General features: G+C 39.4%; 1 protein-coding gene across 5 annotated transcripts in view; it reads right to left on the bottom strand.

Moving 5' to 3' along the window:
• ATP8A2 (ATPase phospholipid transporting 8A2) overlaps positions 1 to 14,370 on the bottom strand; it is a 330,711-nt gene that overhangs the window by 239,192 nt on the left and 77,149 nt on the right. For all 5 annotated transcript variants that reach the window (XM_051780106.1, XM_051780107.1, XM_051780110.1 and 2 more), the window contains 5 exons: positions 13,937 to 13,986; positions 11,766 to 11,835; positions 9,935 to 10,019; positions 8,558 to 8,697; positions 5,161 to 5,299 (listed from right to left, as the gene is read on the bottom strand). In XM_051780106.1, coding sequence (XP_051636066.1) covers positions 5,161 to 5,299; positions 8,558 to 8,697; positions 9,935 to 10,019; positions 11,766 to 11,835; positions 13,937 to 13,986 — 484 coding nt within the window. The remainder of the gene's footprint in view (positions 1 to 5,160; positions 5,300 to 8,557; positions 8,698 to 9,934; positions 10,020 to 11,765; positions 11,836 to 13,936; positions 13,987 to 14,370) is intronic.

Below are 14,370 nucleotides of genomic sequence, written 5' to 3'. Positions count from 1 at the left end.
TAGTATAAAGTAAAGTGGCTGGCAACTGTGAGACTACCAGTAATAATCTTAGACATTTGCAGTAATATTTTAAAGTTTTATAATAGTTTTATAATAGTTATTACTGGCAATACTAATACAGCAAGCAAAAATACATTCCCTAGCGTATGTACATAGTTTCCTCAATGCTTCTGAGTAGAGTAAGATCAGCTGCTGGTTCCAAGCCAGATATAAAATGTCAATTCACACCTGCAAGTTGATATCTAGCTCTGTAATTTAAAAGTCTGATTAAGAGTCCACAAAGCAGATGAATCAGGTACTTCTGGGACTTACTTCAAGTGTCCTGGGAGACTTTAACCAGACTGCTTTAACCAGAGTTCAGGATCATAGCCTACAGGCACATTCGTACTGCAGGCATACAGAATCCAGCATCTGAGGCAAGAATGATTATCCTCTGTGTTCAGAGAGGGTACATATGACCTGCTCAAACTTGCATAGGGATATAGGCAAGTGTGCTGGCATTGCTTCAGTTTCCTCAACTGAAAAAAAGCACAGCTCATCGAGAAGTGTTCTCACCTCTGAACTGGAAAGATATGGGTCTGATGGATGTACTGTTAGATGAGTAAGGAATTGGCTGGACACCTGCATCCAGAGAGTTGCAATCAGTGGTTCAACACCCATGGAGTTACACTCAGTGGTGCAACACACAAATGAAAACCAGTAATGAGCACTGTTCTCAGGGGTCAGTTCTGGGACTGATACCATTCAGTATCTTCTCCAGTGACATGCTATGGGATCAAGTTCACTCTGAGCAAGTCTTCAGACAAGACAGAGCTGAATTGTGCATTTGATACACTCAAGGGAAGCGATGCCACCAGGAGGCACTTGGATTGGCTTGAGCAGTAGGCCTATGAAACAGAATGAAGCTCCACAAGTGCAAGGCAAGTGCAAGGTCCTGCACTTTGCTGCAGCAATCCCAAATATCAATCAGGGCAGACCTGGGGATGAATGGATTGAAAGCAGCCCTACTGAGAAGTACCTGGGGATACTGAGTGATGAAAAATTGAACACGAGAGCCCACCTGTAGTATTGCATCCAGCCCTGGGGCTCCCAGCACAAGACACACATGGACCTGTTAGTGTGGGTGCAGAGGAGGGCCACAAAAACTATCAAAAGGCTAGAACATCTCTCCTATGAAAACAGGCTGAGAGTTGGGGTTGTTCAGCCCAGAGAAGAAAAGGCTCTGGGAAGACATTTCAACACATGAAGGGAGCTTATACAAAAGACTGAGTATGACTTTTTACCAAGGCCTGTAGTGGCCAGGCGAAAGCCAATCATTTAAAACTGAAAGAGTTTCAGACTGCACATGAGGAAGACATTTCTTATGATGGGGTGGTGAGACTGGAACAGATTGCCCAGACAAGTTGTGGATGCCCCATCCCTGCAAGTGTTTGAGACCAGGCTGGATAGAGCTTTAAGCAACCTGATCTAGTTAAACATGTTCTGACCACAGCAGGAGGATTGGACTAGGTCTTCAAAAGGTCCCTTCCAACCCCAAACCCTTCTATGATTTTAAGGCAGTGCTCATAGTTATGAATGCACACACTAGGTAAGAGCACTCAGCTCAACTGTAGAGACTGATTCATTGTTCAGGGGAGGGATACCATTGAGAAAATACTGTATTCCCGAATTCCTAGAAAACAAATCTGTTCCTAAAGAAGTTAATGACTGCAAATAGAGCAGTTCTGATTTTTTGTAAGTCTGCTGAGCACCAGGATGGTAGTAAACAGAAATCTGTCATGGGTGTTTTTGTCTCAGTGAAAGACAATGAAGATCCAGAGTCTGCAGACTGATTGAAGAAAAAGGATGAAGCTACAAGAACACTTAACCCTTCCAGGAGTTGTTAGCAGGTCGTGTTCAAAGATGTTTCTGAACCTGGAGCTCCCATTTTCTAGAGGTAGAGAGTTCAAATGGTTGATCAGCATTAAAGCTTATAATGAACACCCTCCTCACCTGCAAAATTATTGATTGGCACATGGCTGAGTAGAAAGCATACAGTCACCCCACAATAAGGTCAACTACTACTTTCCAGAGAAGTCAAAAATGCAATCAGGAGACAGACATATGCAAATTCTGAAAAACAAAGAATCAAGAGGAAGCTGGAAGAACAAAGTACTCCAGCTCCTTGATACACCTGCCAAGAGCTCAAATATACCTCAATACACACACACATCCATACAGCAAGCAAGACTCCATAAGGATAGCCTCCACACACAATGAGAAAGTGAAAATACTTTTTACTCCCCAGATAGCATATTTACACCTGAAAAATAGTGCACATGTGGGTTGTTTTTTAAGTTCGATCTTTATTACTGTCTTTTAATGAGTTACATACAAAAACCAGAAGGCTGCCACATATTTATACTTTCAAGCTAACTTGAACATGAAGCTAATCAGAGTTTTAGTACCAAACTGTACATTAAACAAAGTGATAATTTAGAAGTTTTTCATAGAGATGCTTATTCTCCTCAGATTACTATAATAAAAGAAACAACAAACCAACAGTTTTAAAGAGAAGCTAGAAATTTGTCTCCTTCACGGCCATCAGAAAAAACTCATTTACCTGTGTTCAAGCTCCCTGCTGTTGGTTAATATAGCAATTTATTTGAGGTACTTATGCCAAAATCTGTAGATACCTTTTTTTCAGTAGTCAAAAGATGATGCTTCCCTCCTCTCATTGACTACTGCTTGTAAAGAAAGTAAAATCTGCATATAGTGGTTGAAACCGATAATTAGCTTTTAAATCAATTGTCTACTTAAGCCATCCACCTTATTTCTTCTACAACTGTAACAGTTAATTTCATCTCTTGGTATCAACTTCAACATACAAAGACTTATGAAAGTTGATCTGGTTTTGAGAAGTACACAAAAATTCCAGTCAGTCTGGAACTGGAACTGGAACAGACTACATTCTGAAATTTCACTAAGCCAACCAAAACAGAAAAAAAAAGGAAAAAAAGAAAACAAAACAAACCAGACAAAAAAATTAAAATGCCTGAAATTTTGTTAAAGGTAATTTAAGTTCAGTTACAGAGCATCAATATTAAGAGAATCTTGAAGTCAACATGAGCTTGAGAAAGTAACGTATTCTGTTAATGTTCCCCTTAACCTACACCTAAACAGACTAATTGGCAAATCTGAATGCAACTGTGGAACCTTAGCGGCATAGGTTGCCTCCTGTTAAAGGAGACATTTCTTTAGCCTTCTTGAGCTCATCTTGACTTCAAGACTCTCTATTTATATGAATAAGGGGACAACTTAAGCTTTTTACATTTAGAACTGCATGCAGACAGGTCTGGGAGTATTTCAGACTACTCCTGGCAGAACTGTGATGGTCTGTAACTGAACCTACTTATGTGAGATGTCAGATCACCACAGAGTGCTATTTTGTCTTCTGGGCAGACTTACAATGACAGGGAGAAAAGTCATCAAAAAGAATGCAAGAGCATCATGGTATTATATTGCCAAAGATGCTACTTTTGGGAGGTATGGGATGGCATGGTAGGGGATGTGCTTACATCGGGATATGTTCCTTTCCCAAGCCTTTACTACTAAGTTAAGACCTGAGTAGCCACTCCCTAGGAGACTACTAGCATTGCATGAAGCATAATGGTAGCATAGGCACAGCTCAGAAATTTTAGCCATGGCTGCATTTTGTGATGGTACAAGGTATTGCTACCCAGGCTACCCACCTTCGCAGCATCCCCACTGAGAAAAGGGCTGAAAGATTTGCGTTTTGAGTGTTTACTAGACCTACTCATGTGGTATATCCAATGCAAGACGAGCATGGTAGCAGAAGTGCTAGAGAGCACAGCACCTAATTGCAATAGGATGGAAATTACAATGTGAACCTCCAGTTCAGTCCACCCTTACAGTAAAATCTTAGTATTGGATAGGTGTTGGGAATATTAACCATTATCAGACACATTTATGACCTTCCTCATGTGCAGTCTGAAACTCTTTCAGTTTCTAATGATTGGCTTTCGCCTGGCCACTACAGGCCTTGGTAAAAAGTCATACTCAGTCTTTTGTATAAGCTCCCTTTATGTATTGAAAGGTCTTCCCAGAGCCTTTTCTTCTCCGGGCTGAACAACCCCAACTCTCAGCCTGTTTTCATAGGAGAGATGTTCTAGCCTTTTGATAGTTTTTGTGGCCCTCCTCTGCACCCACACTAACAGGTCCATGTGTGTCTTGTACTGGGAGCCCCAGGGCTGGATGCAATACTACAGGTGGGGTCTCATGTTCAAGAAGAAATGTAATGTTTAAGGGCTGCTTCTAATAACAAACCTAAACTTACAAATGCTTAAAACTCTCCAGTTTTATGCTGCAAAAACAGGTAACCAGATCAACACCTATGTCTTAATTAGGTTACCACCGTACTCCATCAGTATGGAAGCACACTTGTCTAATAAACACTTGAATTTGTACTTTCTTTTCACATCATTGCACATTGGGGGGTTTTTGCATTACAAAGGGTGTAGCCTGTAAGCCAGGATGCATCAAGGTTGAGACAAAGATATCTGGATTATACCTCAGTAAAACAACCCATACTGATCTCCATACACACACACACTCAATAGCGAGCATCAGCAGCAACACACTTCTGCTAACAATCACAACATACGAACAGATGTACCATCAGGGTCAATTATTCAAGCTTCCACCCTCTTTCACAGACACAGTTTGCAAGAACCTGTAATCTACACACTTTGCATTACCATATTTCTCATCATATCCCAAACTCTATTAAAGCCTACAAAAGGCAGTCAGTAAGAAAAAAGAAACTCTAAACCAGTTTCATACAACGCACAGAATATCGGAAACATTAGCCTGGTTAGGCTGTTCGGTTTCCATCAGAAAGCAGAGTTACATATATTCACTCCATAAAAGAACTGCACCTAATCAAGAGTAGAAATGTCCCTTTTGCCTTAAAAAACAATACATCTGAATACAGCCCAACACTCATAGTGAAGATTTCACTAAAAACCCCCTTCTCCAAAGTCATGCCCTGCTACAGAGGAACCATCCTATACGAAGCAGGCCTGATTTTGTTTAAAATCCCACATAGCATGTAACCTGCTATGTATCAGACAAATTCAGAGTAACCAGAAGGATGGATACCTATATTGAGAGCTGTTTCCTGTTTGTCACCCGTCAAAATCCATATCTTAATTTCTGCCTTTATTAGTGTGGCTATTGTTTCTGGAACACCTGCTTGCAGGCGGTCTTCAATGGCTGTAGCTCCAAGAAGCAGCAAATCCTGAAAAAAGAAAAAAAAAAAAAAGAATTTGAGGGATTGTTTTCTGAAGTTAAACCTCTGTGTGAAACACACTCAAAACAGAATTAAGACAGCATGTTGCCTCTCGTTAATACTGCATTTTGACAAGCAATTTATACTACAGTAAATTTCTGGTGTGGCTATTCTACTTCCTCTGCACACAATTCACATTTCAAGAGGTACAGAATGGAACAGAGTGTTTCTGATCAGAAAGATGGCAACATTTCAAGAATAATTAATTGAAGTTTTAAAACTCAAAGCTAACCTATGGATGAACGTATATACTGGAGCATTCACTAATCACCATAGCAACATGATGAGTGGTCACAGTTTATGTATTTAAGCTCACAAAACAAGTCATTTGGCATCACATCATTTAAACTAATTTCTGTCCATAAAATGTACATACAGATTGGATACAATCACTAAAAGCAAAAATTATTGCAACTATTTATGGATATAATCACTACATTTAAGTAATACAAGTGGTATGAACATTAATCAATCCAAGTATCTCTAGTCAATGTACAGATGTCTGCCAGAAAAACATGCTTCATATAATGAATTTAAAACTACAGAGTTTGCCATATTCTTATGCAATTCTACAGTAATTTCTTGAAGAGATATGGCTACCTTAGAGAAAAAAAAGTGAGGCAGAAAAAACAGCTAAGAAATAAATCTTGTCAAATGGTACAGTCTACTCAAATTTTACCTTTAAAAGCATATTAATGATTCCTTAGACATGTAAAGATCTTCAATCTAACATAAATTGATATAAATTGAGTTTAAGTATACTGTATCACTTCAGTAATTATACAGAAAAAGTAACAGCTTCTATTCTTGGTAGAGACTAAAATTATTCAACAGAAATGAAGACAGATGAAGTGAACAGAAGTAGTTAGGAAAGTTACTGTTGTTCAGCCTGGAGATGATGAGGCTCCAGGGTGACCTTATTGTGGCCTTTCTATATAAAAAGTGGGCTTATACAAAATATGGAGAAAGACAGCTGAAGTGGCAGGATAAGAGGTGATGCTTCTAAACTGAAAAAGATGAGGGTGGTGAGACACTGAATAGGTTGCGAAGAGAAGAGGTGGATGACCCATTCTTGGAAGTGTTCCAAGCCAGGCTGGGTAGAGATTTGAGGAACCTGGTTTACTGAAATGTGTCCCTGTCCATGGGAGGGGGGGGGGTTAGAACTAGATGATCTTGAAAGGCCCCTTTGAACCCAAACCCTTCTATGATACCACGAAGAGGGCATTAAAGCAGCTTCTGCTTGTATGAATCTACAGATGCCTAAAGAACAGAAGAGCAAATTATTATTCATAGAGGTGTGTAAGTTGGCATTAGTTGCAGGTCTTGATAAAGCTTCATTTTTGTTATGAGATATTCAGCTGGTAAAGATAGCAGAATCAGCTCATGCAAGTTCTCATGCTTTAGTACCCTATAGCCTCCCAATGAAACATTAAGTCCTACAAATGCTCTCAGTATTGCTACAAATGGAATCCAAGTGTGCAATTGCAGATTGTCTTTTTTCCCCCCAAAACAGCTAAACATGACAGCACAGGGATCAGCATGGTTGAGCTACCTGAGCAGGGGAGTTACTATTGGGCTCACCAAAGCCCTCTCAACCAGCGTACAACTGGGGAAGGAAGCCAGTTCAAACTGGTCTCTGCATGTGCACTTGTACTGTGATCCAGCCATTTCAACACTCAGACTGACAAAGTAGCTCTCTTGCTCTCAATTTGAGCTCTTAGATGAAAAAAAAAAAAAACCAACAAACATTAGCCTGTTAAAATACATTGTATTTTATGTCACAGCCACAAGCCAGTTTATCTGGAAATACCCTGTTCCTTGGTATGAGCAGCAAGCAAGCAATAACAGGAAAGGCATACAGTGGAGAGTTCTTGCCAATATGGTACCAAGTCCAAAGCTCCAATTCGAAAACCCATGTGTGGGTTCCCCTTTTTTCAAGATACTGAATTGTGAAAAAAGGTGGAAGGTAGATGACCAAAAATGACCAAAGGTTTGAGAACACATTTTAAAGTTAAGTTAAAGCCACGTTCGTGTTTCACCTCAGTGACAACAGAGGAATACAAGAGCACAGCGCAAGAAGCAGAACACTGAAAGGAGCTACCCAGAATTAATGATTAGACAGCCACTGTTACTGACACACTGTAACACAAAAGAAGATTTTTAGGCATTACTTTGAAAACAAAGACTCAATCTTCAGCTCTTGCTGAAAGAGTTCTTGGAGCTTTTCTGTTACCCTGTGACAGTTAACTCCCATCCTAGTCTCAACCTCCTCACGGATGTCCCATCCCTGGAAGTATTCAAGGCCAGTTTGGATTGAACTCTGAGCAACCTGGTCTAGTGAAAGGTGTCCCTGCCCATCACAGGAGGTTGGAACTCAATGACCTTTAGGGTCCCTTCCAAACCAGGCCATTCTATGATTCTGCCCCAATAAAAAAGAGTGCTCCAGAACTTAAGTAGCATTTTTAATATTAATTTTAAAATAAATTGAAGTTCAAAGCATGTTTTAAAGAAACCACTAAATAAAATGAGAGTGAAATACCTGGAGCAAGGGGGAAGAGCGTGAACACCTGTAGGTGAGGAGTGCGACTACCAGCATTTCAGAAAGCAGCAAGACCAACAAGGCTAGGAGAAACACTGGCCCCTAGTGTTGGCACTTCAACATTTAATTCTATGTGGGATCAGTGTTTCAAATTGCTTCTCCAATACCTACCTTTCCCTTCCAAAATTAAGGGCTCTGCAATTTTCATGGAGTGCAGTTTATCCACCTTTTTTCAGTCCATGCAACTACAGGCTTTGGTAAGGACTTCATTGTGCCTACAATGAAGCCTTCAGAACACCTGAACTGTGACTGCTGTATGAAAAGCAGTGCATTTCTTCATATACTAGTACATGGGAATTTGGTGCAATACAACGATTTTTATACATTAGCTTTATCAAGTTACAAAAATCTTACACAAAAAAGGAAGATAAAAAATGTGTGTGAAAAGCTTTTATAAGTAGAAATTATTTTTTTTTATCCATAAGTTTGTCTCAGACTTACAAATTAAAACTTGAGAGATCTATGGACTGAACAGGCTGCCATCTAAGAACATCTTTTCAGTTTCTCATCTACTAAATTAACAGTTTACTTTATTGTATAAAGCCCAAATTCCACTGAAAAATACACATCTAAGGAAACCTGCATCTAATCAAAGAAGTATGTTTCACCTTTTCAATGATCTCGTAGCACTCCTCCAGCTTCTGAGTTCTGTCTTTCAGAACTGTACTGGATTCATTGTAGACATTCAACCACTCTCTGTAAGACTTCTCTGATAGATCTGCATAAGCAATGCACAATGTCCTCAGACCTATGAAACATAAGGCAGCCATTATCCACAGTAAAATTACACTGAGAATCAGTAAATCATTAATGCCCTAATGAACACTAAATTCCAACTCTCTCACTGGAACAACAGGAGCTATTAACACAGATTGCTAAACTCTGGATTCCACAAAATCTCCCTCGACATTTTTAAAGCACTTAAATTTCCACAAATGTAAACCAAAAGTCTGGCTCATTTCATTACTAATGTTGGTGCAAATCAAGAGTCTAATGGGTAAAAACTTAGATGTCTCCAGTCCCTGATTTTCACTATTGCAATCTAGCCATACTTGACCAACAAAAGTGTCATCTTTAACCTTCTAAGTGAGCATGAAAACAAGCCTTGCTTTCATGTATTTTTAAGATCAAATTAAAAAACTGGCTACATACTGTGATTGGAGATGTTACTTCGTCAAACATACCACATCATCCATTTTTTTTTAGCAAGACCAATTTCTCCTTCAGTGTATAAATCTAACTCACATTAATAATGGGACATGTATGATAATAGTGAATAGGGTCCGCGAAGTATGAAAATCAATTTATTACACCACTGACAAAAATTTACATAGAGAAGTAATAATTTTTTTTCCTAGCATGATTTAAGCAGAAATGCACGTGTGCCATTAAATACAAAAATTTCTTTACTGGGAACGTGGGAGTCTGCAAAAAATATATATTTAAAAGCTGAATGATGTTTTCAGATTTAGGAAGAAAACCACTGGTTCATGGTTTTACTACAGCACAAGTATCTTATGCTATTGCAGCAGAGGGAACAAAGCCAAGTGCTTCCCTGTGAACAGAGGTGTTACATCAGCCAAAGGCCATACAGACCATTTCAGGTCATCTTTGATGTCTTGGTCTACAAGGCTTCCCAGCACATTCAGATTATCACTCTGCTTCGTAAAGCCAGGGACTTTGGCATTCAACTTTTACAACTCTAACTCCAGTGCAGTTGAGTTATTCTGGGCAATACAACTTATACCCTTTCATCATGGACACAGAGAACACCATCTTTTCCACTTCCCTACTGAAATCACACAGAAGCAGGGTAAAAACCTCTCTAATCTTAAAGTCATCTTACAGTTTTTAAATTGCTGATTACACACTTCTCGATTTATCTTCATAATCATCTTATTTGACACTGCTTATCTTAGACAATGTAGAAGATGCTGCAAGTAATTTGATAAAACTGAATTCTCAGTGCATGCTGTTTCTCTTACCTTCTGTTGCGAAGTATTCAAGATGGCACAGTGTTTGCTCCATATACTGGGAATCTTTTGAAAGCCTCTCAAAAATTACATTATCCTATTAAAACCAAATTCATTACAACAGAGTAAGTCTACATATGAAGTTTCCATTTGTGTTTTTACAAGCTCAAGTGAAGCAACCTTCATGGACTTGCTAATATCAAAACCAAGACTTTATTTAAAAGTAACACATTTGGGTTTTAGAGATTCTGATTTGATTAAGTCATTTAGGTTGTGCCCAGTGGCGGGAATACTGCATCCACTTTAAATAATGAAGACAGAAGTACACTCTGCCCTTCTCCCCTCTTTCCATAAAAAGGTCACCATTATTGGGCAGTACAAAACATTTCTCTCTAAGTTATAAGACAATCTATTGATTTCAGAGAGTAACTGTCTGGTCTTAAGTTCAGTACATACTTGTACTCGCATGCAGAAGAAGAGTTTCCTGCAATCCTTTCTAGAAAAGATTCCCATTGATGTTAAAAATTAAGAGGCAGAAACACTGATCTCATTCTACTGCAAAATCCTCTCAGAACCAACCTCCCTCCTGCAACAGCTTTCTTCATCACTAAATCAAAGGACAACTGAAAAGGCTAAAAGCTGCAATCAAAATACAGCACCATCGTATCTAGAGTCTCCGGATTTTATTCTGCAACTACCAGAACAAGTTGTTACAAACATGTAAAATACAGAAACCCTACTTTTACTCATACATATGCTCTTAAGCTAAGTAAACAGGCCTACATCTAGCATTGATTAGAGACAGGCATACAAACCAACTTACTGTGGAAGTGACAGGACAGAGGATGACTACCAGAATGTGCAAAAGTTAATGCAAAACAGGCAGTTAACTTACATCTCAGATGAGTGGCAGATGCAGCAGACAAACCACCAGATTACACTAATCACTGCAACACTTTTGCTCTGTTAGTACATCTAGGGCTGCTCATATGGAAGACAATATGAAATTTTGTACTACAAACTCTCCTTTTCTCCATCCCCTCCAGTGCCACACTCCAAAAAACAGTGTGAATTCAGGCATAGCATGAACAACGAGCAGTTGCAAGTCTGTGTGGTCCTACTAGACATGCAACTGTAAATTACTGCACAATGGTAGTGGTCTTAACACACTTTCATCACTCCAGCATGAAGCCAGCACATCTTTATCAAATCAGGGGAGGTAAACTGAAGCAATAGAGCAACGCACCCAGACCTATATGTCAGGACAAATTCAAGTAAACTAGAGCCTTAGAGGTCAAAAATACTTTTTCCCTGTTGAAAAAAAGCCAGGTCCATAATTTTCCACTGACATTAGAATGACTTTCTGGTTGTGGACAACGCTAGTTTTGCAGACTTTGTACTGTGGTAGATTATTGCTCTTGTCAGTGGAGACAGAAGCACAACATGGAGCAAGTCATGATGACAAACAGCAGGTGCAGAGGTGTAGAAGAGCCAGACCAACAGCCAACCACTTGAGAACAGATTTTAATATTATAAATTCAGACAACAGCATTTAGTCCAGCTCCTAAACTCCCACAGCACAGCTGGGTGAAATCTTGACTTTGCTGAAGTAAAGGGTACTGCTCCCATTAGTTTCAGGATTTTAACTGGGCAGTAGAAAGCCTAGCAATCTTCCTGCCTGCAAAAGGAGTCAGAGGAAGAATGACAGCTCTCTTAAATCACTTGGCCTTAAACAGAAAGCTAACAGGTATTATGTATGAGACATGAAATGCCAGCATCAGCCACAGCTGTTGAAACAATAACTGGTACTGTTAATTCTCCATTAGGCAGCATAATTACTTACAGCCCCTTTGCAGTAGAGACGTAGTTGTCCTGCTGGAGTTCGAACAATCACTGACATTCTCTTCCTGTTGCTAGTGAAAAAAAAATATTTGCTTTCATTAGTCAAAGCGATCAAGAGTAATTCCTGTTCCAGCCAGTGAATTTTCTCACATGTGTTCAGTGCATCTGAGATATGATGCGATATAAGAGTAGTAACTTAAGATCACACAACCCTTGACAGCAAGGAGAGAAACACTAAATTGCCCATTTCCAGCTTCAGCCCTATGGCTCCTGTTGCCAAGCACTTAACCAGAACACAGACTTACACTCAAATGTAAGCAAGAAAAAGGCAAGATAGGATAAAATGCTCTGGAAAAAATGGGAGCCACATTTACTTTCAACTTTTTCTTATTCCTCTAGCAAAATTGTTTTGGGAACTCACTCTAGAAACAGAATCATTAAGGCTGGATGTATCTATTATATGTGTAACAGACATCGAAACAACCATCCACTGTCAAGGGCAGTTATTTAACTTCCTAACTCAAAAGAAAGCAGAAACATCATAGAATGGAATTATGGTATAGACCAGTTCTTGGCCTCCCCACAGGTTTTTTATATAGGTCTACTCAGACCTATATAGCTGCAATTATGTAGAAGGAAGCCAAACATCCTGAGCAAGGCTGCTTATCAAGACAGTCAAGCCTGGCATGTATCTTAAAAATAACATAAAGGTGGACAGTAGCATACTGTACATAGACATTTAACATAGGAACATAGGCAAGGATAGGGTTTTTTTAAAGATAATTTTTGGCATTTTACTTAGTAATCTCTCCTTTAAAAGATGTACTAGAAAAAACACAACACAACTTGTAAGAGGCAGACACAACCAAATCAACTCTCATCAAGGAAACCCTAGGAACCTGTGGTTTTGTATAAACATTTGCCTTAGCAAAAGGACAATTTTTTGCCAATGTGAACAAACAGATCAGAGCATAGAGCAACTCTCCTTCTCCTCTTGAAGTTGCTCTGGGAGATCTGGTCTCTTTTCAGAGGTCAAGAGCAACGTGTAAGTACGCAAGCTCTTGGCACGTATCATAAGATAAAACAATCCCTTCTGAGACTTTCTAAAGAGGGGGTAGAAGGGCAGCAATTAGCTGTGGCCAGAATTTCTGCAACGTGCTAATGACACTGGGAAACTTCCATATGCTCCTTGAAATCTCATTGTAGGAACTTCCTTGCTGGTCACGTGGGAAGTTGCTACACGCAGGGGAAAAGTAAGATAGCTTTTTTCTGCTGCAAGCAGGCTACAGTCCTGTTATAGACATCAGGGTACTGTGGTCAGCTTGTCAAAAACCCCCAAAGACTCTTTAGCGCCTTTTTAGATACTTTCCACAAGTAGCTTATGTAGCTACATTATGTAGTAGGAAAGGGCAAAGTAGTCAAGAATAACCTTCAAAGCAAGCCAGCACACAAGAAAAGCTGCCTACCCTAATATCCCCCACCTTTAGTTTTACATAGTCCTTTTGAGCAAGGCCAGCCAATTCAAAGACAGCAGAGGACAAGAGTTCAAGGCTTTAATCCACAGTAAGAGTAGAAAAAGAAAAAACAAAAAACACCAAAAAAGACTGCTGACTAGCACCATCCAAACTGACATAACTTTTATCAACTGAAAAATAAAAATCATCTCCAGTGATTTAGGGATCCAATTCATCAAACAAAGCTTCTTGCTACGCAAGCAATGCCCATCCTAATGGACCTGACATGCTCGAAGTGCTTGCAATGTTTATATTTTCATAGTTGGAGCAGTTGTTAAGAAGGGGCAGCTCCAGTTGCAGTTTCCATCTACTCAAAACCAAGTAATTTACAGAAGATCTATAAAAGCGTGATCTCAAAGTATGTTCTTCAAGAAGACAAGTAACACATTAGGATATCCACACGTTACAGCAAAACACTTCCAGAGCAGCAACTTTTCAATAAATCAAGATGCAGTGGCAAGGGAGAGTTTCATGCTCACATGCCAACAGCCACCAGCTCTGTACTCGTCCTGCATCAGAAATGAGAAGATGAAGGGGCAGAACAAGAACTAATGAAGTTCTGCTTTTCTACTGCATCAGCTGTATCTTTTTATCTCAATAACACATTTACAAGAATGGTATTCTCATGCTGCATTTAGTATATTAGAGGAAAACTCACCTGGAAAACTCCAGTACATTAAGAATTTCAAAGGTTTTCTCCTTCCCCAGCTACAAAACAAAGCACGTACTATTATAAGTACAATCCACATTGTGTTCTCACACGTGCAAACATGCAAGCTGGTCAGGTGTCTCTCACACAACCCAGTATAAATAAATATGGCAATGGCTCCCTCTGCTGGTTAAAGTACGCAGAGCCCAATTTAATGAACTTCCTTCAACATTCAGTATTGTGGCATCCTTCATTTACTACTGCTACACCATTACAATGGAATCAATATCTTACTCCAAAACTACAGGCATGCTCTGAAACGTAAGCTGCATATTTAGTTCTTAACAGCTATCAACAGGCTGTGAGTGTTTTTCCAAGTTAAAATAAAGATGCTCTCCAGATTTGGTGTTAAAATAACCTTTGACTGAACTCCCTAAGCATTT

The sequence above is a fragment of the Manacus candei genome, unplaced genomic scaffold (assembly GCF_025592945.1).
Source record: "Manacus candei isolate 608988 ecotype Guabito, Panama unplaced genomic scaffold, ASM2559294v1 h1tg000014l, whole genome shotgun sequence".
NCBI lineage: Eukaryota > Metazoa > Chordata > Aves > Passeriformes > Pipridae > Manacus > Manacus candei.
Note: the sequence above shows the minus strand (reverse complement) of the source record. Positions and strands in the feature narration are given on the sequence as shown.